This window comes from Micropterus salmoides, unplaced genomic scaffold (assembly GCF_014851395.1).
Source record: "Micropterus salmoides isolate LMB-PRFRI ecotype aquatic unplaced genomic scaffold, ASM1485139v1 Ms_hic_scaffold_13, whole genome shotgun sequence".
NCBI classification, from domain to species: domain Eukaryota; kingdom Metazoa; phylum Chordata; class Actinopteri; order Centrarchiformes; family Centrarchidae; genus Micropterus; species Micropterus salmoides.
In genome coordinates, this window is record NW_024040374.1 from 33,146,919 (window position 1) to 33,171,703 (window position 24,785).

Sequence of the window (24,785 nt, forward strand, 5' to 3'; positions counted from 1 at the left end):
CTAAACTGGACTGAACTAAACTGAACTGAGCTTGGCATCCTGCAGCGACAAAGACTAAAACTAATAAAAACTAAACTAAGCATTTTCAGAAAATAAAAACTAAACCAGCACACCCAAGCATTTTACTAAACTAAACTGAAATTGAAAACACTAAGCAAACCTTTCAGTTTGCTTAAACCTGCCAGAGGTGTTGAAGACCAGCAAGCAGCACTGGAACACCAACACGATCGTGGGGGTTTTGTAGGAGGAGAGGGGTTTTGTAGGAGGAGAGATTGTCCATATTTGAAATTTCAGGGAAGGGGTGGAAAAATGGATTCAGGCAACAGTTCTCAAGAGACTTGGAGATCTTATTTACCTTATTCAGTAGGGCCACAGACAGCATACAGTTCATGTCGATCACATTTTGCCATGGCGAGAAACTGTTGGGAAATACAAATTGTTCCTTCCAGTGGCAGAAAATTTGCCATCAGTAAACATGGATTGTGTGGTTCCAAGTGCTAAGCCCAGCACGCCAGTGAGCCAAATATAACCCATTGCTGTCACTGAACCAACTGAACAGGCTGCTGTGAAGGTGCCACCAGTATCACCTACAACAAACTAAAGCCCGCCAGTGAAATGCAGATACCCCAACAGACTTCAGGTACCACCACAGAGACTGAATCTCTGAAGTGCAGTATGATAAATTCTTTTGTTGATGGAATTAGAAGATAGACTGCCAAGAGAATTTATGTTTCTCTAGGAAGTTAAAGTTCATTTTGTTAAAGACATTTTCACTCAGGGCAGTAGATTTATTTTTGGGTCACAGCCAAGAATTTTGGCTGCAAATCTAACAGGGGAGGAGTGTAATAGAGTGGTCTATTTTGCCACTTTGTGGTTTAAGTATGCAAATGCTGTTAACGGAATTGTATTTCTGACCGCGTTGTAACCTGTGTGAGTATTGTTGTACTTCCTGTGGTTGCTAAGTAAAGAATGTTGACTTAACGCATCCCTCATGGGCTGATTATGGAGTACCTGTACCAGTATATCACACTTCCATTTGAGACTATCGCAAAACTGATACTGAACTGAAATGGGGTCGGGCTGAACTGAAATGGGGTCGGGGGGCTGGCGGAGTTGTTAACAACTACTTACCATATGAAAAGCAGCAGCAGCAGACCGCCCTGGCTTCTCAATCATTGGATGACACCAATGACATCACCGATTATCAACAGTGATTCGACTTCGACTAAGCCGAAGTCAACAGTGATTACATCTACATTTATATTTATGTTTACTCATTTGGCAGACGCTTTTATCCAAAGCAACTTACATTTGAGGAACAGCATACAAGCAGCAACAAAGCATCAAATACCGCACAAGATCTACAATTGACAATACATACTAGTTAGAGTAGCAGTAAATACTAGTAAGAGCTAGCACGTATGGCATCAATGGGGTAAATACCATTGGAGGTAAGAGTTAACAAGGAAGTGCAATCAACACAAGAGAATAGTAAGGGAATAGAAGAAGAGCACAGGAAGTGCATGTTAGAGGTTAGCTTAGCTTAGGGCACACTCACACTATGCGATTTAATGTTAACATAGCTCTCTTTATTAGCTAGGCTCCTTAAATGCTTGCTAATAACTTTTTGGGGTATCCGACATTGTCAGTTGTGTTGGAAAGATTTGTGCAGTGGTATTCTTGAGAGAGAGTGAGAGAGAGAGAGACAAGGTTCTGCGTGAATATATGCGCAGCTCTCTGCAATCAACTACGATTTTAAATAGGCTGGCCTAGTAAAAAAATCACATCAATATGTGGTGGTTGGCGTTGATACTGTGGCGTCATCACAAACATGAAAAGCACTGAACCAGTGATGACGTAAACGTGCTCCGGCTCGGATTGTTAGGCGCAGTGTGAGTGCAGGCCAGAGGGGGAGTGGGGAAGGGGGACAATCGTGCTTGGGCACGGTACAAACCAACTGGGCTTAGTGTGAGTACGCCCTTAGTGGTAGCTCGTTCCACCATTGTGGTGTCACAGATGAGAACAGAGACTTCTGAGATTTCTTTGTGTGTAGGAATGGCAGAGGCAGGCAGCGTTCGTTGGAGGAGCGCAGTGGCCGAGAAGGAACGTAAGCTTGTATTATGACCAAGAGTGACCAAGCAGTCACTCTGTATACAAGCATTAGTGACTTCAATTTGATTCGGGAGGCCACGGTTAGCCAGTGGAGGTCACTGAGTAATGAAGTGACAGAAGTCTTTTTGAAAAAAAACAAAAACAAGACTTTGGTCTTTTAAAGGTTCAGTGTGTAATATTTATGAGGATACATTGACAGAAATGCAATATAAGATCCATAACTATGCTAGCTGGCTAGCCCCCTGAAGTACATTACTCTTACCCTAACCATCACAGGGTGTGTGCCTAAAGTTATTGACTGTATGCATGTTAACCTGTCAACGTTAACCCTACAGTGGCGCACATTGGCCACTAGCAGATAGGGCTAACCTCCATTGTGTTGCTGTGCTGTGAGCCTCCGCTAACGTTACTGCAGCTATATATTGACACCCGCCGGCACCACGGTCAGCACTTGTCAACTCCGAAAACATTTGAACACATTGTCAATTCGCCGTCAATTTTTGTCAGACTGCCAATATTCAACATCTCCACAGTTGATTTCTCGCCTCAAAACTTCTCAGAAGTGTATTTAAAGTTCTGTTGTTGGCCTCTCAAGAATAAAACTGTTAACATTAGGATCTATACTGTACGTGAGCCGAGATTAATGTCATCATGTTTGTGTGCCGTGTCTTCTGGGACAAACCATATTTGGAAGTTCAACTTCCGTCAACTTCCATCAAGTCTGCGGGCTGCAGCCAAGCGGAAAATCCAGCAGGGGGCGACTCTTCTGGTTGCAAAAAGAAGTCCAGCTGAATTAGAAATGATGGGAAAATGACCCTACTTCTCAGCTGAATAATTACCCCAGTAAACACTTTCCTGATGAGTTTATGGTCTCAGTCGCTAGTTTCAAGTCTTCTTCAACACAAAATGATGTTCATTTAGTAAATTATGGTCCCATTTATTTTAAAATAGACCACAAAGCAGAGTATGTTTCAGGGCGGGATTATCTATGATTGAAAAGTCGATACCATGACGACCTGTCAATCAGGCTAGAGCCGACTTGTATCCTTGGCACTGTGTAAATTTAACCAGGACCGTTGAAAAAGCTTATTAGGAGTCGGCTGTTCACTTTCTCTAGTGAGTACATTTAGTTTTAAGACTGTTGTTCGCTAGACAAAGTTATCGGCCCTGTTAAAATGACGTAAGATGTAAAATAATGTATTACAGGTGTATGAGACATCATGTAGCACTTCATTTCTTCATGTGGCTGTTGTTTATTAATGAAAATGCAATTCGCAACCATCACCACTAGATTTCACTAGAACTTACACACTGAACCTTTAACAGCATTAAAAATATAGTTATCACCATCCATCCATCGTCAACCGCTTATCCTGCGTACAGGTGGGGCTGGAGCCAATCCCAGCTCACATGGGGCGAAAGGCGTGGTACACCCTGGACAGGTCACCAGTCCATCGCTAGTTATGACATACTATATAATTAAATTCATTGGTTTGTTAAATACATATTTCTTCAGTTGAAAACTTATATGCGCATGCTGTGTCCACCCTAGTGTAAATGTAAAAAACTCCTTGAAAAATGTGTGTTTAAAAAAAAAATGAAATTCTAATTTTATTTTTCATGCCTAAAGAGCAATAAAAAATCTTATATTTCTGATCTCCTAACGTTTTATCACTCTTCCAGACACCTCAGATCATTAAACCAATCCCTTTTAGCCGTTCCACAGTATGAAAACAAAGGGCAATGGTGCCTTTTCAGTGGTGGCCCCAAGACTGTGGAATAAACTACCCTTGATTATCAGATCATCCCCCACCACTGAGAAACTTAGGTCTTTTAGCATTTTTATTCTTTGACGTTTGAGTCTGTTTAGGGACATTGGTGCTTATCTGTCATCTGCTCATCTGTTTTTTACTGTCTTGTTTTATATTTTTTGTTTGTGTCATAAATTGATTGGCCTCTTATTTTTATCTGTTTTTTTATTGTATAACTTTGTTAAGCACTTGGTTGTATCTAAATGTGCTTAATAAGTAAAATTGACTTGACTTGACTTGTGGCATATCAGCGACTATTCAATTCAATTTTATTTAGATAGCGCCAATTCATAACAATAGCTATCTCATATAGCTTTTCATAAAAGAGCAGGTCTAGACCATACTCTTTGTGCTATTATTTACAGAGAACCAACAGTTCCCACCATGAGCAAGCACTAGGCGACAGAGGCAAGGAAAAACTTCCTTTTAAGAGGCAGAAACCTCAAGCAGAACCGTGGCTCAGGGTGGGCGGCCATCTGCCTCGACCGGTTGGGGGTTAGAGGAGAGAGCGAGAGGGAGAGATAGAGAGAGAGGTTGAGAGAGATAGCAAGAAAGAGGGAGAGAGGGCTGGGGGGTAGGGGGGAGTAGCCAACACTGTATCCACACAGAAATACAGACAGTAAACATAAAAGATAATTATAGTAATGTTAATGATAATTATAATAAGAAAAAGACTACTTAAAACAATTGTAGCCGAGGGTGTCAAGCAGGAACACGGGGGCAGCAGACGACTTGCAACCACAGATCCAGACTCCACAGCTCCAGAGCCAGAAACCCCTGCATAAAGTGATAGGAGAAGAGAGGAGAGGGACGAGAAAGCACAAGACTAAAGGGAAGAAGTCAAGTTAGTAACATGCATTAATGGGATGAGGTTGCATACAAAGGAGAAAGAGGAGGAGAAAGGAGCTCAGTGCATCATGGGAAGTCCCTCGGCATTCTACATCTATAGCAGCATAACTAAGGGATGGTTCAGGACTCACCTGAGCCAGCCCTAACTATAAGCTTTATCAAAGAGGAAAGTCTTAAGCCTACTCTTAAATGTGGAGATGGTGTCTGCCTCCTGAACCCAAACTGGAGAGTTAAAGGACATGTCCTGATCAAAGACTCAAAGATTCCTCACAGTGGTGCTAGAGGCCAGGGTGATGCCATCCCGAGTAACTATATCTTTAGATAAAGCGTCACGGAGGTGCTTGGGCCCCAGTACAATGACTTCAGTTTTATCTGAGTTTACCATTAGGAAATTGCAGCTTATCCAGGTTTTAACATCCTGAAGGCACATTTGAAGTTTAGCCAACTGATTAGTTTAATCTGGCTTGATCAATAGATGTAATTGATTATCAGCTGCATAACAATGAAAGTTTACAGAGTGTTTCTTGATAATAATGCCTAAAGGAAGCATATATAAAGTGAACAAGTGGTCCGAGCACAGATCCTTGTGGAACTCCATGACTAACTTGGGCATGCATGGAGGACTCATCGTTAACATGTACAAACTGAAATCGATCTGATAAATAGCTTAGAGCGGTTCCTTTAATGCCAATGAAATGTTCCAGTCTCTGTAATAGGATCTGATGGTCACTTGTATCAAATGCAACACTAAGATCTAATAAGACCAGTACAGAGGCAAGTCCTATGTCTGATGCAATTAGAAGATCATTAGTAATTTTCTACACATTAATAACAGATATCCTGTATTACAAAGTAGGGTGTGGAGTTTTAAATATCTGGGCCTTTCCTAACAGGGAGGGTCTAACAAAATTGATGCTATTGGTTGCATGTAAGGTTCAGCATTAAGGGTGCTTTAACACCAACTTCAATATAAAAGAACCCTGGTGCGTTTTTACAGTTAGTGCAGTTCGTTTGTACTGATGTGAAAGCTGTCAATCAAACTCTAGTGCGAAACAAACCACAGCAGAGAGACTGCAGTTTGCTTGGAATGTGAAATTCAACAAACCACCCACAGGATTTTATGATAGCAGATAGCCAGAAAAGCTAAACTATTAATAAATCCATCTGCTGATTACAAAATCAGTTCAGGAAGTCATCTTATAATTAATGTGACTAAGCCATGTATATATTTATGCAAATCATTTTAATTGCTAACCATGTTTACCTGTCAGCACGGTTTGTATTCCATAATTAATAGGTCAAAATCTGTTAAAAATGTTGTGCTTGTACTCCATGTAGCTTGTCAGTTTATTAAGTCCATTAAAAACTGTATGACAGTGATCCCACAGTAATAAGCTCCGACTCATTACTGTGCAAGACACCTCTTCGTTCTGTCTTTACGTCATTATTCAAAACATGTGGTAATAATGCTTATAATGAGTTATTTCTTTGTGAGCTCTTGACAGAACAGAAATATACACAACAGAAGCATTTAGGTGCTGCGTAAACTTCTGTCAGTCACCAGAATTTGATTTCCCCTCTTGGGTCCTGACAATGTCAATCGCCAAATTTACAGGTGTGAAAGCACCCTTAGAGTTTGAATCATAATGCTGGGGACTAAAAGTCAGCATATCTGAGGTTCATCCATTCTGACCTGTCTTTCACAGTAGTGAAATATACTCCTTTGAGCAGCAACAGTAGCAAAATCATTCAATTCATGGGGGAAATTATGTGACATTTTATGATAACTGACAAGAGCAAACTTCTGTTCATATTTGGACTTATTTTGTATTGAGGACTGACTGGTCAAAACATATAATTGTGACAAGTAGCCACAGTAATCAAGACATTTCCGTGGCCTACCAAATTGCTGGTGCTATAGCAAGAAGAAACATAAAATCACTAATTTACACAAAAAAACTGAAAAATGAAGAAATAGTCAGACAAACAAGCAGACAAACAACATCTGCCCAACACAAATCTACCCTGCAGAGATTGTAAATACAGTCGCAGAGTTGTTTCACAATAAACTACACCGTTCATTGCAGTGGGAGAATATGTCACAAAATTTATTATGTCTTGCATATATATAAGTTAATATGTCAGCTGATGACACACTTGAATCTTTACCCTACTCTGTAATAGAAAAGCAGCTGCTCAGGTAAAAAGCCAAGCCTGGCCTCAAGGCTCCACTGCTGTCCAGAAGGCATAGTGAAGTTGTCTGCATTACTGGATTTGTCCACAAAGGATGTGACTGATACGTATCTTTCACTGTGCTTCTTCCTTCCTCCCTAGCCACAAAGAGCTGTACATACCAGCATCCAGCACATCAAACTGAGCACTAAAATGTCATTATCATTAATTAATTAATGTCAAACATTAATGCAAAACTATTCTTTTAGTAAACCTCTAGGTGATGGTTGACAGCACATTAATCCTGACTTTTTCATTAAAGCAACATTATGTAAGATGAACACAAGACACAGCAATATTACTGATTAGTCCAACAGAAAGAATGTCATCTGTTTTGCAGCCATTTATTTCACGAAGCTCTCCACAATGTCCAGCAGCCTCTTGCTTGGTCTCTCTCTTTTAGACTCTCTTCATAGCTTCGTCCATCAGCATCTTCTTCGGTCTTCGCATCTACCATTAGCTGAAGTTACATCCATAGAGTGCCGCTCTCCACCAGCAGCAGCATAATGTTGATTGAAACTTGGATGGCAAGCCAACAAAGCTAGATAGCAACCAACACAAGAGCACTTACAGTAACATTACCGATGTCCGAGTGTGTTATTTAGTAAGTGCGTGTGTTTGTGTGCGCAGACTATTGTTAGCTTTCCAGATTAATGATGATTTGACAGGGGGTGAAGTGCGGGATAGTCACATTTTGTCTCAGTATGGTGAGGTTGATTCTATTATGTTGTGATGTAGTCGGTTGTGTTGTGTATAACTAAGTGACTGTGAACTGACTCTGGTTCATTCTCCGTTCATTTGAAGCAGAGGATGTTTGCGGCCAGCCCGTTCTCTGAGCCCATCACGGTGAAGCTCCATAGTGGGATGACCCGACAAACTGAGGACCCAGAGATGCTTTGGGTTATGGGTCCAGTGCTGGCTGTCATTCTCATCATCATCATAGTTATTGCTATTCTTCTCTTCAAGAGGTGAGTCTGACACACAAAATAGAAGACTTGGATAGATACTTTGATATGTTTTTGCTTTTTTGTAAATAAATACAGTAACATGCATAATTTTAAATGTTCATCCACCATAGAAACCTTGCATATGACAAGGAACTGTAGAAAAAATAGTAAGGTGGGAACCTTATGTTTTACCTTTTAAAAACACAAAGCATTCCCCAATGTTATAAATAATTTATTTGGACGCTCTCTTTGACTTGAAGCAACACGCCCTAAAATTGTGATAGTGAAAGTGAAGGTAACTGCTGACTTGTGGAAAATGCCACACTGTTTGCTCAAGATATCCTCACACATTGGTCATATTGTTGCCTGTTAATTGTGATGTGAAAAATACAGACAGAATTTTTTTGTATATAGTTTATATATAGCCAAAAGCACCTAATGACCCATGGTGCACACAAAAGGTTCAATTTCACTTTCCACCCTAAAATTTCACCAGGCAGAAATACAAGATAAATCTGGGGAGAGAAAAGGCCCTGCAAAAAAGTCAGCAGAATTTTCCCTACAGCAAAATTTAATCTATCTAAGAGTAAAAATTGTAGTAAAAGTGCAAATACAACATTATCTATCAGTGAATCTCAATGATTTTAAAGGGATACTTTGCGATTCTTATCCAATAGACTTGTTGTTAAATTTGGTTTTCCTACACAGCCCTGGGTCTGTAAATTAAGCACAAACAAAGCTGCTCTGAGCGAGCAGCAGGTGGCTGTGGTGCGCTGGAAGCAGTGGGAGAGAGAATGCAAACAAAAAGCGGCACATTCGAACACACTGGAATTCTTACAGAACATTAGCTGTGAAGATGGCTGAGAAACAGCCACAGAGGGAAATGTCTGAGGAATTGTGAAACAAGTTATTTGACCAGGTGAGGGGATGACCTGTGTTAACATCTGATAAGCTATTATTTTTCCATGAGCCCACTCTCTTATTATAACATTACCTAGCTTATTTGGTAGCTTGTTTAACAGCTTTTTGTGGCGGCTGTGGCTCAGGAGGTAGAGCGGGTTGGCCATTAATCGGAAGGTCGGCGGTTCAATGTTCGGTGTTAAAGTGTCCCTGGGCAAGATACTGAACCCCGAATTGCCCCTGGCGGCTGTTCTGCCAGTGTATGAATGTGTGTGACTGGTGAATGCAGATGTAGTGTAAAAGCACTATGAGTGGTCAAAAAGACTAGAAAGGCGCTATACATATACGGAGCATTTATATTTAACTCGTCTTCTACAGCTAGAGATGCGCAGATTGATCAGCTGGGGACTGAAATAGGCCGTTTATTTTTGCGTACTCAGCTCCGACCAGTGACCAGGGCCGAGCAGCGTCAAATATCCAATTTTCTGCCGGTGACATTGGACGTTATAAACAGGCTGCTCATGGGGATCCTAATAAAAATAGATTTTTCAATAAATAGTTACAAAAATGTTTGTGTATGTTGTCAGTTATAGATCTTAGAAAGAAATTAAATCGGAACCGGCCAAAATTAGAATCGGCAGGTCAGACAATTAGAAAAATCAGTAACTGGAATCAGCCAGGAAAACTGTAATCTGTGCATCTCTTACTCCAGCGATAATCCTGTATGTGAACCGATATTAGGCTAATGCCATAGATCTACCATTGTGTTGGGTTTTGCGCATTATGATGTTAAGTGGCAGATCAGTTAGCCTGCTGCCCTTAAATATCTAATATAGGTATGTAAGAGACATCCTCTATCCCAGAAGAGCCTAGAGGACGCAAGTTATTTTGGATAATATGGCTGTGTGGTGAACCTATGAACTTAAGTCAAACTTAAACAACTATTACTTTGTGTTGTTGGCCAGAAAAATAATAGTAAGACTTCTCTCTGTGTACACATATCCTATACAATTTTGGCTGTATTATTTGTGTCCCCCTCAAAAATGTTTATTGACCCCCCCCTACTGTTAGCTGTGATTTACGCCCATGGTTAGCCCCAAAGTTAGCATCGACTTGGAGATAAACAGTCGCCCCTGTGCTTCACAATTAACTGTATTTTTGTACAAACTGCTTCAAATAACTTGCTAGTTTTTTTACTCTGTTGTGTTTTGGATGCTGCGTTTGTGTGCTTACATGTTGTTTGTTTCATGATGTTTGTTCACTAATTGTAACTATTGAAGTTCCGATCGATAATCCCACCGATAAAGAAACTAGACTCCGTGTCTTAGATTTAGGCTTAGAAAAGTATTTTGCTTCAATACATATTTAAATATTGACAGTCTTGTTGTCACACCTTCTACAGTACTGCTAAAACATGCTCTCGGACAGCAGACGCTGTGGATTGAGCTATATTTCAGCAGAATAGGACTGGTTACCATGGCAATGCGCATTCATGAGTTTGTTTATCAACAAACTCTCTGCAGAATCGCATCCCTTTAAGTTCTGTTAGGGGGTTAATAATACACATCAATCAGCTGTAAACATGTTTGCACTCACCCACTCATTGTGAAATACCATTAAACAGTAGTTTAAGGATACACATATTCCTTTTGTGTCATATTTTATAAAAGACAGGAATCGTTTCAGTGTACCTTGAAGGCAGTGCATGTTCACTGTGTTCCTCCTCATATCATCTGTGTGATCATTTTAGCACAGCCAAGAACATTTTACGAACGATTTTAAGAAATCAGGCACCAAGAAATGGTCGGAATGGAGTATTTTAGAGTAGAGACAGACATCCGTCTTGGGTGAGCCAGCCTGAAGGTAAAGGTCCTCCATGGCATATGGGAGAAAGGCGCTGTGAGTTGCCCTGCAGCCCTGCTCTTCCAAACTAACAGTTGGCTTCCTGTGCTGGAGTCAAACATCTGGAGCTGCTGACGGGGCTTCCATATGGCTACTGTGCTGCTAAACACTCTTATTCTCATTCTTCCTTTTTCTCTTGTTCTCTCTTGATGTGTCTGAATTTGTACAGTAATATTAGTACTAGTGGATCTATGAGGAAGGCATCTACAACTCAAGTTGATGTTTTATCTTTTATTCTTATAAATCAAATATTTATTACATTACTGCCCCACATGTTCCTAAACATAATACCGTTGTAGATTGCTGAATGTGTTTCCTTTCCTTCAAAGCAGCCAGTCACTTCCATTTGTTTAAGTACACTATTTCAACTTTCAGGGCTTGAAACTTGCTTGAGTTGGGTAGTCCATCACAAGGAATATAAAATAGGTTAAACAAGGTTAAGGTTTGCCATTGACTACGGTCTTGGTATCAATAGACAATAAAACTCTGTTTGAAAAAAAAAAATGACATAGTGGGGACAAAGGAACTGATCCCATAATGTATTAAGCTTTGTGAAAATGCATTTTGGAGGTCACTGAATGTGTTATTAAATGGTATGACTCATAATGGAAAAAATATTTGCCAGCAAATTTTAGCATTCTGCAGAGAGATGTTACCCACCCAACCTTCTGCTGTCTGGTTTAAGTTGCTCCTCTAAATTTTTTGTGGAAAAATAAACCCTCACGAATCAGTTTAAAAACTCGGCAAATAAGCAAAAGATTGTGGTGGTTTGGAACTGCCAAATTTTCCCATTACTTCCTGTCCAGTAGACTACAATATATCTCAAAATGGACCAATCAAAACCCCCTGGACTACTCATGGATGGACATAGAACAAACAACAAACAAATTGGCTCCTCACAATGCATGGAGGGTTTCACCCCAAATCCAGTACCCTGAGACTGTACACCAAGCGCAGCGAGGGAGGCCGAGGGCTAGTGAGTGTCAAGACCACTGTCCAGGATGAAACGACAAAGATCCAGGTGTACATCAGGAAGATGCACGTGTGTGTGTATATATATATATATATATATATATATATATATATATATATATATATATATATATATATATATATATATATAAAAAATACTATTAAAATTATTAATACTCTCCAATAAGTATGGTGTTTCCGTTTTGGGACCTGTTATTTTCTTTATACATGCTTCCCCTTTGGCTCTTTTATGCCGATGATACACAGGTGTACCTCCATGTCAGATCCAAGGACCCATCAAAAACTGAATGTCAAAATGTCCTCCAGCTGAACAACAAAACAGAGCTCCTTGTCATTGGGACCCAGCACATGGCAAAGCAAATTTTGGCATGTGCTGGTTCCCTAGTGGATCATGTCAAGCCTGGTATTTAAGCCAAGCCTGACAGTTATTTAATTTCTAAGCAGCGCACAACAACACTTGTGCAATTGTGTTTTTACCATCTTAGAAATATATCAAAAATAACTTTTAAAGACACCAAGTCCATTTTACATGCCTTCATCTCATCACAGCTGGATTAACAGCCTTTTTACTCACTTGAAAAATCTATTGATTGATTCCAGACTGTCTAGAACTCATTAAGTCCATGCTACAGAAACAGAACAAAGAAACATGTTCACATGTTTTAGCTTCTGTATGTTTTAATATACAAAAGTTGAAAAAAATAATAAAATATTTTACTGGAAACTTTTAAGGCTCTTCATAACCTCTCACCCTGCTATATATCTGACTATTAGTCCAGTACCCACCAGCACGTACTCTGACATCCTCAGGCATAGGTCTCTTGGCTGTTCCAGAGTCCTGGTTGAAGACAAAAGGGGACAGAGCAGTTGTAGTCAGGGCGCTGAGGAAATCAAGTCTGCTGAGTCAGCAAACTCCTTTGTCCTTTCTTAAAACATACTTTCCTAATTTTACTTGAGGTTTAACTGTCTTTTACTTCCTTTAAAAGTTTTTGTTTTTTTCTGTTTTCTTTTAAAAACAGACCGTTTTATATCTTGTGTGTTTTGGTTTTTTTTGCTCCCTTTGTGAAGAACTTATTAGTATAACTACTAACTTCTTACGAGCCATATTTCTTATTTTCCCTTCTCCCCTGCCCTGCTTAATTTGAATATATGAAGCAATAGACACTATTTATTTTAGCTTCCAGTGGTAATCCAGTAGTTTTCCCACCAAATATGATCTGTTTGCGTTAAAATAGTGTGTAAAGTGCACAGTCCGTCCTCTGACAGAAAGTCAAAGCTGATATATTTAAAGTTTTAAGTTAAATAATGTTTTGTACGTGAATTATGTAATGTACTTATTTGAATCCAAACCCAGACTTTTTCTAAACCTAACCAAGTGGTTTTGTTGCCTAAGCCTAACCAAGCTACGAACATTTCACAATGTTTACCACATTTGAAACATGTGACTTACATAAGGTCTGGTATGCCTGTCATTGGACAGATACTTGACAGTACTCATACACGTCGTTTTGGGGAACAGTCGTTTGTTGTACTTTCCAAAGACATTTATTGTTATTGTTGTTTTGCAACAGACCTATTTAGTCGTTTAGGTTTAAGGACGTGTACAATGTAGGAGCTCTCAATGTCTTCCTGTTTCTGTGTGTATTTTGCTAAATCTTTTTCATGTTTTGTGGAAAAGTAATAGGATTCCTGTCCCAAGCTCACTCTGCTTCCATAAACACAAATGAAGGGTTGAAGAAAAAGAAAGAAGAAAAAAAAAAGTTTAGACTCTTCAGGATTTTTAGGAGCATTCAGAGCTGCTCTGAATAAAGCTGCCAATATGTTGATATGAGGACAGGCAGAGGAACAGAAATCAATAAAACGGTTTCACATTACTTAAATCTCTGAGTACAAAGCTCATCTCTGACTCAGGTCAGGACCACAGTCATGAAGCCAGGTTTATTCCAGGTCACTGTGTTTGTCTAAAACAATGTAAATGTATAAATAAATTAATAACTTTGCCGTATTTGTTCATGGGAACTGCACTACAATTTATTTGATGGTATAATAATAATTTGTCATTTAGCTAACGCTTTTATCCAAAGTGACTTACAATTGCTATACATGTCAGAGGTCGCACCCCTCTGGAGGGGTTAAATGTCTTGCTCAGAGCCAGATTGGTGGATTTCACAGTGGGAAAATTGAACCCAGGTTTCCCACACCAAAAGCATCCGTCTTATCTACTTACACCCCCATACTGTGTAGTGTGTATCAAACTGACTATTAAAAGTAATAAAAGAAGACTGGTGTAAGCTAAAATTCTCAGCTGGAAGGAGAAGCTGTTCAGCTGGCTGTGGATCAAATAAGACCACAGGGAGGAGTAGGTGTAGTAAGTAAGGTGCTCTAATGAGCTCTGTCAGGGTCACTTCCTGTTCGCTGTGACAGTGTGTGGCATCCACGCTGCTGACAACATGTAAATGAATCCTTTCTTTCTCTGCTCCTGTGTTTTCTGTCTGCCTGCTTTCTGTGGATGCAGCAAACAAGAAAGGTTAGTGCCTCTGTCCATTTTTACACCACTTCAACCCAATCCCCCCCCCCCACTCACAAATCCCACTTATCTTACTGTCAGAATAATCCTCCCTCAATGCTTTCTTTACCACTGAACCCTTCACGCTTCACGCTAATGACTGACATCACCACACCCTTTTCACTCCACTGTCTGTGTTACCTGCCTGACCTACATAATACATACTGACTGCCTGAACAAAAGCAATAGGACTCCAGCAGTGAGCTTTGCTGCTTGGACCCCTAACAATATCATAGAATTTTTCATAATACATTCTGCTTCTCTTTTCACACCACGCCAATATGATTTTAACATTTCACATGACTAAAATATGTGGGTGATATTTGAATGGATTTCTCCACATTACCCCCACCACTTGAAGATGCAGACACAGCATACTTAGCATATTTATTTGGGGTAATAAAATACTGCCTTTTTCAAGCATGTGCTCACCAGAAAGTGTGGAGCAATTGTTATATGAGTCTCAGTACAGATGTCCTCCATTTTTTGCTTTCTTATAATTTTTCCTTTTTTGAAACGTCTTCCAATTTTAGTTTTTTTATTTCAGAGTATAGTAGTAGAGAGTGGTATTCTGATCCCTAAATATGTAATACAATTTCCATCCCAATTAACATATGGTTACGGAGGTTACACATTTCTGTATATTAAGCCTGTACCCGTATACTTACATATTGATTTATTGTATCCATGCGCAGTGGCTTTGTTAAATTCTGCTTTTATAAAATAACTTGCCCACATACAATGCAATTTTGTCACATTCTCCTGCTAAATTCACATCACAGATTTTGTTTTGCTTCATATTAATATTTTCTGCCTTGTAAATACCAATGTTTTAAATTTATGCTTTCACTTCAAAATGTGCTTTTGTCAAGCGATGTCAAAGATAATATGACACTGTGTTAAACAGCAAAAACTCCATTTTCAAAAATACTGTAGGTGGGAATCAGGGTTAAGCGAGTACTCAGCTGAAACGAGTATCCGGTACAAATAATATACTTTTTATCATCAGACTAAAATGTGTCAATATCTGTATGTGTAAATATAGCAATTTTTTATATATAAAAAAAACATGTTCTTATTGTAAACAAAACATGGCTCTGAAGCTCAATTCTGAGGCTGTTTTGTAAATATATGTGTATATATACACATATATATATAGCAACTCAACCCTCTCAGTTTCAGGCTTAAATTAACTCCTAGTTATCCTCGCCCATTTTTAACGCAAGGTTTATACCTTGTTTCAATTTCCCAGCTGGTCTGGTTTGCAAAGCCAAAAACTCAGCTTTATTGAACAAAAAGACACAAATTTGCCCATCTCATTGGGTACATTTCAAAATATCACTGTCCTGGTCACAAAAGGAAAGTTTGTGGGAATTAATAGCCTTTTCTATACTTTTAAGGCATAAGCAAATAGGAAATCACTCTGGTTTTACATAGTGTTATTAGTCATTCAGTCAGTGGGTAAAAAGACCACAAACGCCTCCAAATTTTGACCTGGATATTATACATCATGGAGCACCGTCAAGTTCATTTTGGTGTTGGTCTGCATCGCACTTCAGCAGACTATAGAGACATTTATAGATTTCTATTTTCATACTGTAAATCAAGATCAAGCGAGTATTAGCCTCCTCTTCACAGGAGGTTTCTGTCCTCCCCGAGCTCGTGTTATCGTTTGACAGGTTTGCCGCCACCTTCTGTTCTTGACTGCTGCAGTAGTTTGGCTTTCTTTTGATTTCCTTGTAATGTGTTTGTTGTATGTACCAAACACCAAGGCAAATTAGCAAACAGTGAAAACGTACTTGGTGAAATGAGTAACGTATTTTGATAAACATTAAATATTATAAGTAACAACAATATAACATTAAAAAGTACAGTAATAATACTGACTTGACAGTGGTCTGAGGCCACCTCTTTGAGGCGGACTATGGTCCGCACCAGAGTTTCTGTCCAGCGTTCACACCAATCCTAAAAAACGGCACCAAGCTAGAGGGTTTGGTTCAACCAAACTAAACAAAGGTAGGTGTGACCACAACCTGAAGCTCAACATGTTGTATCTTGTTTGTCTAATCTGTACATAAACAGAAATGTAAAAACAACTGGTTGTGCTTTTTTTTTCGTTTTTTTAGTTCCTTCAAACTTCGCTACACTTTGGTTTTTTATCTGTTTTTTCCGGCTTCATTGCCAAAACACGTGTTACCTCTGACATAACTCCCATTAAAAGGTACAAGGTACTACGTCACAGCTTTTAAAGAGTTGACAGTATTCAATAAGTGTATCAGAAATGAATGTACTAGCCCTATAAAGCCTGAACCTTCAAACAATTGCCAAATTAAAATTTTTTGAAAATGACCTACAGAGAGAGTTGGAGGTGAGTAAAAAGAGCCTTTTTGATGCGTTGAGTAGTTCACACATAGCGACCGGCGGTCACCGATCGATCGCTGATTTACCCCTGATTACAGCCTGACACACTACACGATTTTAAAATCGTGTAGTATGAACTGGGTCTACCACATCAGGCATTTTGAATCTGCTTTGCTACTATTGCTTGTCTCTTTTCCACCATTGACTCTGACCAAAATTCCCATAACATATCACGAACAACAGCAGCACAACTTGAATGTCCTCCATGGTTACTGTTGCATAAATAACGTTGCCTCTTTGTATGGCGTACATTTCATACGTCAGAGTAAGAACAGTGGAGTAATTGGCCTTATTTTTCCAGATCTTTAGCCCACAGTGGAAACACACACAACAAAGGGACATTCACCATGGGTCCTCACTTCCATAACTCAGACGAGGGACATGTACTTACCAAACAGGGAATCACCTCTCACTTCAGCAGCATTTAGAGCACACAGCATTTACTCATGACGCACAGTATGTCAACTGTCAAATGTATGGAAAGCAACTATCAAATGTCTAGAAATTATTCACAGTAACGGTTTAAAAATAAATCTGATTTATTAGTATATTATAGTGTACTACCATACTGCAGAAATAGATGGCCCTGAGCCTTTCAATAACCTGATGGAATCTCCATTTAGACCTAAAAACACACAAGTTACTTTTGCTCTTGGTAAGAAAAAAAGAAAATGTAAAGAATTAAATAAGATTTCATTTTCAAATTGTCACTGATTTGGCCTTGGGCACATAGTTACCTTCTCTATTCATGCCACTTCTTCTTTCCCCCAGGAAACGAACATCTCCAGCCAAGGACGAGCACATGGCGGGGGTCAAGGACTCTCTGCTTGCCCACTCCTCAGACCCTGTGGAGATGAGGAGACTCAACTATCAGACACAAGGCATGGGCACAGACACACACACACATATAAACAAATGTCCCAAAATGATCTTTCTGTTGTACCCTATAAATGTGCACGGTTTGTGGTCATAATAATACTGACAGATACTGTATCTACTTAGGTGTATGTCTCTGGTTCTTACATACTGTGCAGATATTCTCAAAATATTATTGTACCTCAAATGCAAAAACTGCAGGGAGAGCCAGACTATAGAGTTGTGAAGTAGCTGGAGCAATTTGGACACCCCGCATCTGGAATAACATTAATTTTTTCCAGAGGCAATGTTATATGGCTCACAGTTAGAGGATTTCTACAGGTTAGATCAGCATAAAACTACTGGTTGAATCTGGCTTTTGGCAGGACTTTTTATAAAAGAACCAAATATTTTTCAATGAAGCTGTTGATCATTCTGATTACGCAGACATGAAAAAAGCAGCTGAAAAGCAGCTAACTTACTATCCATCCACCCTATCCACCACCACCAAAACACAACTTTAAGGCTATTTATAGCACGTGACTGTCTTTGTCATGTGTTTGCGTTGTACGGCCACTAGATGTTGTTGCCACAATAAATGTAAATGCATAATTTTGTGGGGCTAAAACAACCTATATGGTCGTTTTTCTGTGGCAGACAGCCTGTGGTTACAGTAAGGGAAAGTGTTAAAAAACAAGTGCATCATTAAGGTTAGGGGACCTTCATAGTCATAGTTACAATAGTAAAAACGTGGTTAAGATTAGAGGATGATCATGGCCATGCTTTAAAAAAAAAGACAATGTTGACTGTCAGTTGGAAACGAAGAGCGGTGTCTTGTATGTATGTAAGTCAGATGTTTTGTTCATCCATCTGCCCACCCCCACCTCTCCCCTATGCAGCCTTTTTGGCCCTGTAACTTTCTCTGCTTTACTTTGTTTTTTTGTCCTCAGTCACTCTCCTTTCTGACTATTTTACTTATTACCAGTTACTTTTATCTGTGTCTCTCCTACACCCATACAACTTCTTCTCTTCTCTCTGTCTTTCAGTGGGAGGTTTTAAACTCACAGTTTGTCATTGTTTTCTGTCCATGTTCCTCTCTCAATCAGAGGGGTGGCCTTTACCTCTTGTAGCAGTAGGAGGGAATCTGGCAGATGTTGTTTACACCAACATAAATTCATCAACTCATTTGACTGCCAAACTTAGTTCCCTGGCATTGAAAGCTAACTGGGTGGCTTAGGAGTCTCTGTAACTTCCAGTGTATTCACAACAAACACAAATAAACTGACAGATGATATCATCTTTACTCATACTATGAAGTCAAAACTGTGAAAGACGCTTTACTGTAATTTAGTATTTCCATTATGTATAAATTTATTTCACTTCTATATAAATAATGCAAATACTCCACAACATTTTATTTGACAGTTATGGTTAGTACCAAATAAGTACTAATGTTATTTTACTTGAGTAGAACATTAAATGTACAACTTTTACTGTTTACTGATTAGTACGTGTTCAATTTGGTAATATTTGATGTTGATGTGAAAATGCAAGTAACCCTGCATTCTGGGAGCGCAGTGCTCTGGTGGGGTAGTAAGGTACTATGAGCTCTTTAAGATAAGATGGTGCCTGACCATTAAGAGCTTTGTAGGTAAGAAGAATGATTTTAAATTCTATTCTGGATTTTACTGGAAGCCAATGCAAAGAAGCTAAAACAGGAGAAATGTGATCTCTTTTCCTGGTTCCTGTCAGAACACGTGCTGCAGCATTCTGGATCAGCTGAAGAGTCTTAATGGACTTTTTCGAGCAGCCTGATAATAAGGAATTGCAGTAATCCAGCCTAGAAGTAACAAATGCATGGACTAGTTTTTCTGCATCATTTTTAGACAGGATGTTCCTGATTTTCGCAATATTACGTAGGTGAAAAAAGGCGGTCCTTGAAATTTGCTTAATGTGAGACTTAAACGACATGTCCTGATCAAAGATAACTCCAAGATTCCTCACAGTGGTGCTGGAGGCCAAGGCGATGCCATCAAGGGAAACTATATCTTTAGATAATGCATCACGGGAGGAAAAATACGGGAGTGAAACGGGAGTTTTACTTTGGATCTACAAACTGAGATTGATCTGATAAATAGGACTTAAACCAGCTTAGAGCGGTTCCTTTAATGCCAATGAAATGTTCCAGTCTCTGTAATTGGATATGATGCAATTAAGAGGTCGTTAGTAATTTTCACCAGTGCTGTCTCTGTGCTATGATGAGCTCTAAATCCCGACTGAAAATCCTCAAATAAACTATTGCTCTGTAGAAAGTCTCACAGCTGTTTAGCAACTGCTTTCTCCAGAACCTTAGAGAGAAATGGAAGATTAGATATAGGTCTATAGTTGGCTAAAACATCCGGATCAAGTTTGGGCTTTTTCAGAAGAGGTTTAATTACAGCTACTTTAAAGGACTGTGGTACATAGCCTGTTGATAAAGATACATTGATCATATCTAGTATAGAAGTGCTGACTAAGGGTAAAACATCTTTAAGCAGCGTAGTCGGGATGGGGTCTAAGAGGCAGGTTGATGGTTTAGATGAAGAAATTATTGAAGTTAGTTGGTAAAGATTGAGGGAAGCAAAACCGTCTAAACATATATCTGGTTCTACAGCTGTTTCTAAAGTTCCTGAGTTTAGAGATAAGTCGGTGCCAGTTGAGGACAGGTCTTGGTGAATTTTGTTTCTAATACTTAGAATATTTCATTGAAGAAGCTCATGAAATCGTAACTACTGAGAGCTATGGGAATACTTGGCTCAATAGAGCTGTGACTCTCTGTCAGCCTGGCTACAGTGCTGAAAAGAAACCTGGGGTTGTTCCTATTTTTTTCCTCTATTAATGACGAGTAGTACGCTGCTGGCATCCGTTACTTTGTGACTTGATAATGAATTAAAAGCTGATGGAATCACATCCTTAAATTTAGCTACAGCACTATCAGATAGACATCTCCTATAGAAATGTTTGCCTAATGGAAGTTAGGTGTAGTTCAGCAATACAAACTCAAAAGTTATCAAACAGTGTTCAGATAAAAAAGGGATTCTGTGGGAACACCACTAAATGTTCAATTTCAGTACCATACACCAAAACAAGGTCGAGGGTGTGGTTAAAACAGTGTGTCGGTTTATGAACACTTTTTAGAGAAGCCAATTGAATCTAATAGAGAGATACATGTCCAGATGAATATTAAAATCCCCTACAATAATAACTTTGTCCGTTTTAAGGATTAAAGTTGACAAAAACTCTGCAAATTCAGATAAGAATTCAGAGTACGGGCCAGGTGCTCGGTACACTATAACGAAGAGAATTGAATTCCAACTTGGGTGTGAAAGACTAAGAACAAATGAGTTATAGTTTAGTTTAGGTTTAGTGCTGATTAGTAGGCTAGAGTGGAAGATAGCTGCAACTCCACCTCCTCGGCCTGTGCCTCGAGGAATGTGAGTATTAATATGACTGGGAGGGGTGGATTAATTTAGGCTAACATATTCTCCATCACCCAGCCAGGTTTCAGTAAGACAAAATAAATCCATATCATAATCTGATATTAGTTCATTTACTAGTACACCTATTAGTTTATAATTGTATTATTCTAGCATTTTGTGTCATTGTATATATCATCACACTAACTGACTACAAACTGTAATGTCGCTCCCATAAACTCTTTACAGTTTTTGATTGCTCTGATCAATGTTTATTTAATACCCGCATCAGAAACGTGACATCACTTTTTTCAGAGCGGAATGCAGGTACATTGTTTTGGAGAGAAACATAAAGTAACCATGACTTTAGGTGGTGGACTGATCAACTGACCAACAACCAGTGATCAACATTGTCATCCCTAGAGCCACCCTGCTGGCATGGCTAAACACTTCATCACAAAGTCACTTCATCTGTGCAAGGATGCAATGAATATTTGAGATTTAAAATATAATAATGAGATTTACTACAGATGCATAAAGAACAGTGCAGAGGACAGACTTATACAGCTGTTTTCTCAGTTCTCCCTGTGTTCTTTTCTTTTTTCTGTCTTCTCCTAACTGACCCCTGTGCTGTTTGTTTTGCCTGGTCTTTCCCCCACAGGTTCCAGTGCCCTCAGCTGCCCAAACACTCCAAGTTAGTTTTCATTCCTCTTGTGTTTTACTAATGTTTTCTCCTATTCTTGCCTCCTTCCCTTTCTGTTTACACAGCAGCCATTTGAACTAGAGCCCTCTTAATTAATCCATTCACCTCCTCTTCTCATGGTCTGTCCACGACAGCCATTTACACCAAATGGTTGTCATCAAAACTGAGAGATGGCGAGTGAAATAAAGTAGTAAGACATCAATATATCAGAGATATATAGAAACAAATATGAGTGTAAGATTCTGTATGTAACACCCCAACCACACATGTGACACCTTCCCAATGACCTATTGCTTTATGGGATTCTTTCAACCAATCAGCATGATCTTTGACTCGTATCACCGGTGTGGCTATAGCATGCTATTGAAGAGCTGCACATCCCTCTGCTCACCCCATAACTCTCTCACTGTTGCACCATATCACTGTGATCAGTTAGCTCTGAGCCTTCAACATACATGTGCTTTCTGGTTGTATTGTCCACTGTGTGTGTGTGTGTGTGTGTGTGTGTGTGTGTGTGTGTGTGTGTGTGATGGACTATACTTACCACTTATCCTTTTGGTGCAGGGATGAGGGAGCATCCTCCCATTGCAATCTGTGACCTGGCAGACCATATAGAGAGACTAAAGGCCAATGATAGTCTGCGCTTCTCTCAGGAATATGAGGTAACGCTTCCTACTATTATACATATTACAATTTTATATATATACAATGTTCTGATGAATCTTGTAGAAATACTAGGAAATGGATCCTGTGGTGTTTATATGTCTTGGAACTGATCAGCTTCCCTCTAAATGGCATATTATTGTATTATAATGTCATATTATTAGAAAGGTTTTTACTAATGCTGTTTTGTTGTTTTATATATTTCATGCAGACCATGCTGACACTTCTGGTCAGCTTGGGGGTTAGGGTTAGGATCGGTTGGGGCAACTGGAAGCCTAGACAGAACATTAGTATTAGTATGGTCCCTTCCAGGGCGATACTCGATAAGGTAGTTAAAATTGTCAAGTGAGCAACCCACCATTGTCTCACAGCCTCTAATGCTGCAGTCTGCATATGAAAAAGCAGGTAATTTTCTTTCACAACAGTAATATTTGCATTGTGTGTGTGTGTGTGTGTGTGTGTGTATACAGTCCATGGAGTATATCTTGTTACTTAGTGATGTTGGATGATTTCAAAAATTTTCTTTGCTGTAATTATTATTTATTATTGTGTTATTTAATTATTTTGATTTGTTTATTTGATTGCATTTTCTTGTCGGATGTTTCTGTTTTACATATATTTGAATTTTTTTTTTTAATAAACGACTTCTTGTTTCGTACAGGACAGGGATAAATATATATCTGCCCATGCCCATCTGGAAAATCCAAATTCTACGTTCTTATTAAAATATCTCACATTTTCCAGACAACTTTCTTCTTGAGCTGACTTACCATCGCAGTGTTAAAGTTCAGCATTTGTAAACAAAAAAGCATGCTGCTAAGTGTGCATAAATTCTATGCCTCCTTTCCAAGAATAATATCCCACTGTTTTCTCCTACTGTAAAAGCCACTGAGGGATTATGGCTTGTTGATGTCCTACAAAGGAAGGTACTTTGCATTTAAAGTGGAGAATTTCCAAGCAGATAAACCAGGACAGATGGGTTGACTGTTTATGTACAGCATATAAATTATGAAACAGCAACTGAATCATTGTCTTTACCTTTTCCATTTTTTTTTACTTCCCAAATATTCTGACATGGAAGGAACTTTTTTAGAGATAGGTTGTATGCCAAACAATATAACATTAGAATATCTAGTGAGTTGTTAAAAATATGTTATAACAGGAATATTCAGATGAAACAAATGAAACTGGAGGATACTAAGCCATATCTCCAATGATAAGCATGCTTATTTGCATTTACTTCTCTTATAATAAAAAGTAATATCTGATTAGGATAATATAAACTATTATTTGGAAAACCAAAAATATGATAACAGTAATAATTTTTTATCATTGCAGAATATCTTTGTAGTAGGTGTAACTGTAGTGTATTTTTATGTATAGAAAATAAACGGTGGGCCAGTCGACAATTGTCTCACCTAATTCAATCAATGATATTATTAGAGTTGTGGTCTCTTTCACATTTATACTTTAGCAGGGATGATTGTTAGTTGACGTTGTGAGAAGGAAAAAAATTCAATCACACACCACAACAAAATGTCAAGGATGACATAATAAAATTCAGGACTTGTTATCACTGCTTTTGTATTACTCTATAATGTCTACTACATAGCAGAAGGGAGTTACAAACTTAATTTTACTTGACAACCTGTCCATTGGCCCTAATTTGCCCTTCTTTTTAAACTGGTGGTGGTAACTTTATTTTATTTATTTTTAACATACAAACGTAACTGTTTAAATTCTAGCCACCATACAACATAAAGAAACAAGTACAACACGGTGGTCTAATGGATAGCACTGGGGCCTCACAGCAAGAAGGTCCTGGATTCAAACCCTGGTCATCCCAGCCTTTCTGTGTGGAGTTTGCATGTTCTCCTCGTGTGTGTGTGGGTTTCCTCTGGGTGCTCTGTTTTCCCCCACCATCAAAAACATGTTAGGTAGGTTTTCCAGTCAGTGCCGTTTGACCTGTCACGGCATTTCAGTCTAGAGTTGGTCCCCGGGTGAAGTACAGTGGCTGCCCACTGCTCCCTTCAGGGATGGGTTGAATGCAGAGGATGAATCTTGGTGTATGTATATCTGACAAATAAAGTACCTTTACCTTTACACATGTTCAGATAAACTGAAGACTTTCTTTGCATTGTGTCTTACCTGCATGATTGAACTACTGCTTCACTGTAATTGTTGTGCATATAACAAATAAAGAGCTTGAACATGTCGGTGTTAAACATGAGCAAGTACAAGTCAGCAAAACTAGCTGTAGTCTAGAGGTCATGAGTTCCTCCAAAGTAGTCTTTGAGATACTCAGATGCTCTGATTTATTGAGTATTATGAACCCCGCTGAGTTGACGTATGGCTCAAGCCCTTCAAGTTGTTAGA

At 39.0% G+C, this 24,785-nt stretch overlaps 1 protein-coding gene across 9 annotated transcripts in view; it reads left to right on the forward strand.

The window, feature by feature from the left end:
• The window catches only part of ptprfa (protein tyrosine phosphatase receptor type Fa), a 292,974-nt gene that overhangs the window by 225,435 nt on the left and 42,754 nt on the right, over positions 1–24,785 (forward strand). For 4 of the 9 annotated variants that reach the window (XM_038716868.1, XM_038716871.1, XM_038716870.1 and 1 more), the window contains 5 exons: positions 7,809–7,972; positions 14,262–14,273; positions 17,505–17,614; positions 21,705–21,737; positions 22,311–22,408. In XM_038716868.1, the coding sequence (XP_038572796.1) occupies positions 7,809–7,972; positions 14,262–14,273; positions 17,505–17,614; positions 21,705–21,737; positions 22,311–22,408 (417 nt within the window). The remainder of the gene's footprint in view (positions 1–7,808; positions 7,973–14,261; positions 14,274–17,504; positions 17,615–21,704; positions 21,738–22,310; positions 22,409–24,785) is intronic. The other 5 variants (XM_038716869.1, XM_038716872.1, XM_038716875.1 and 2 more) reach the window with 3 other exon arrangements.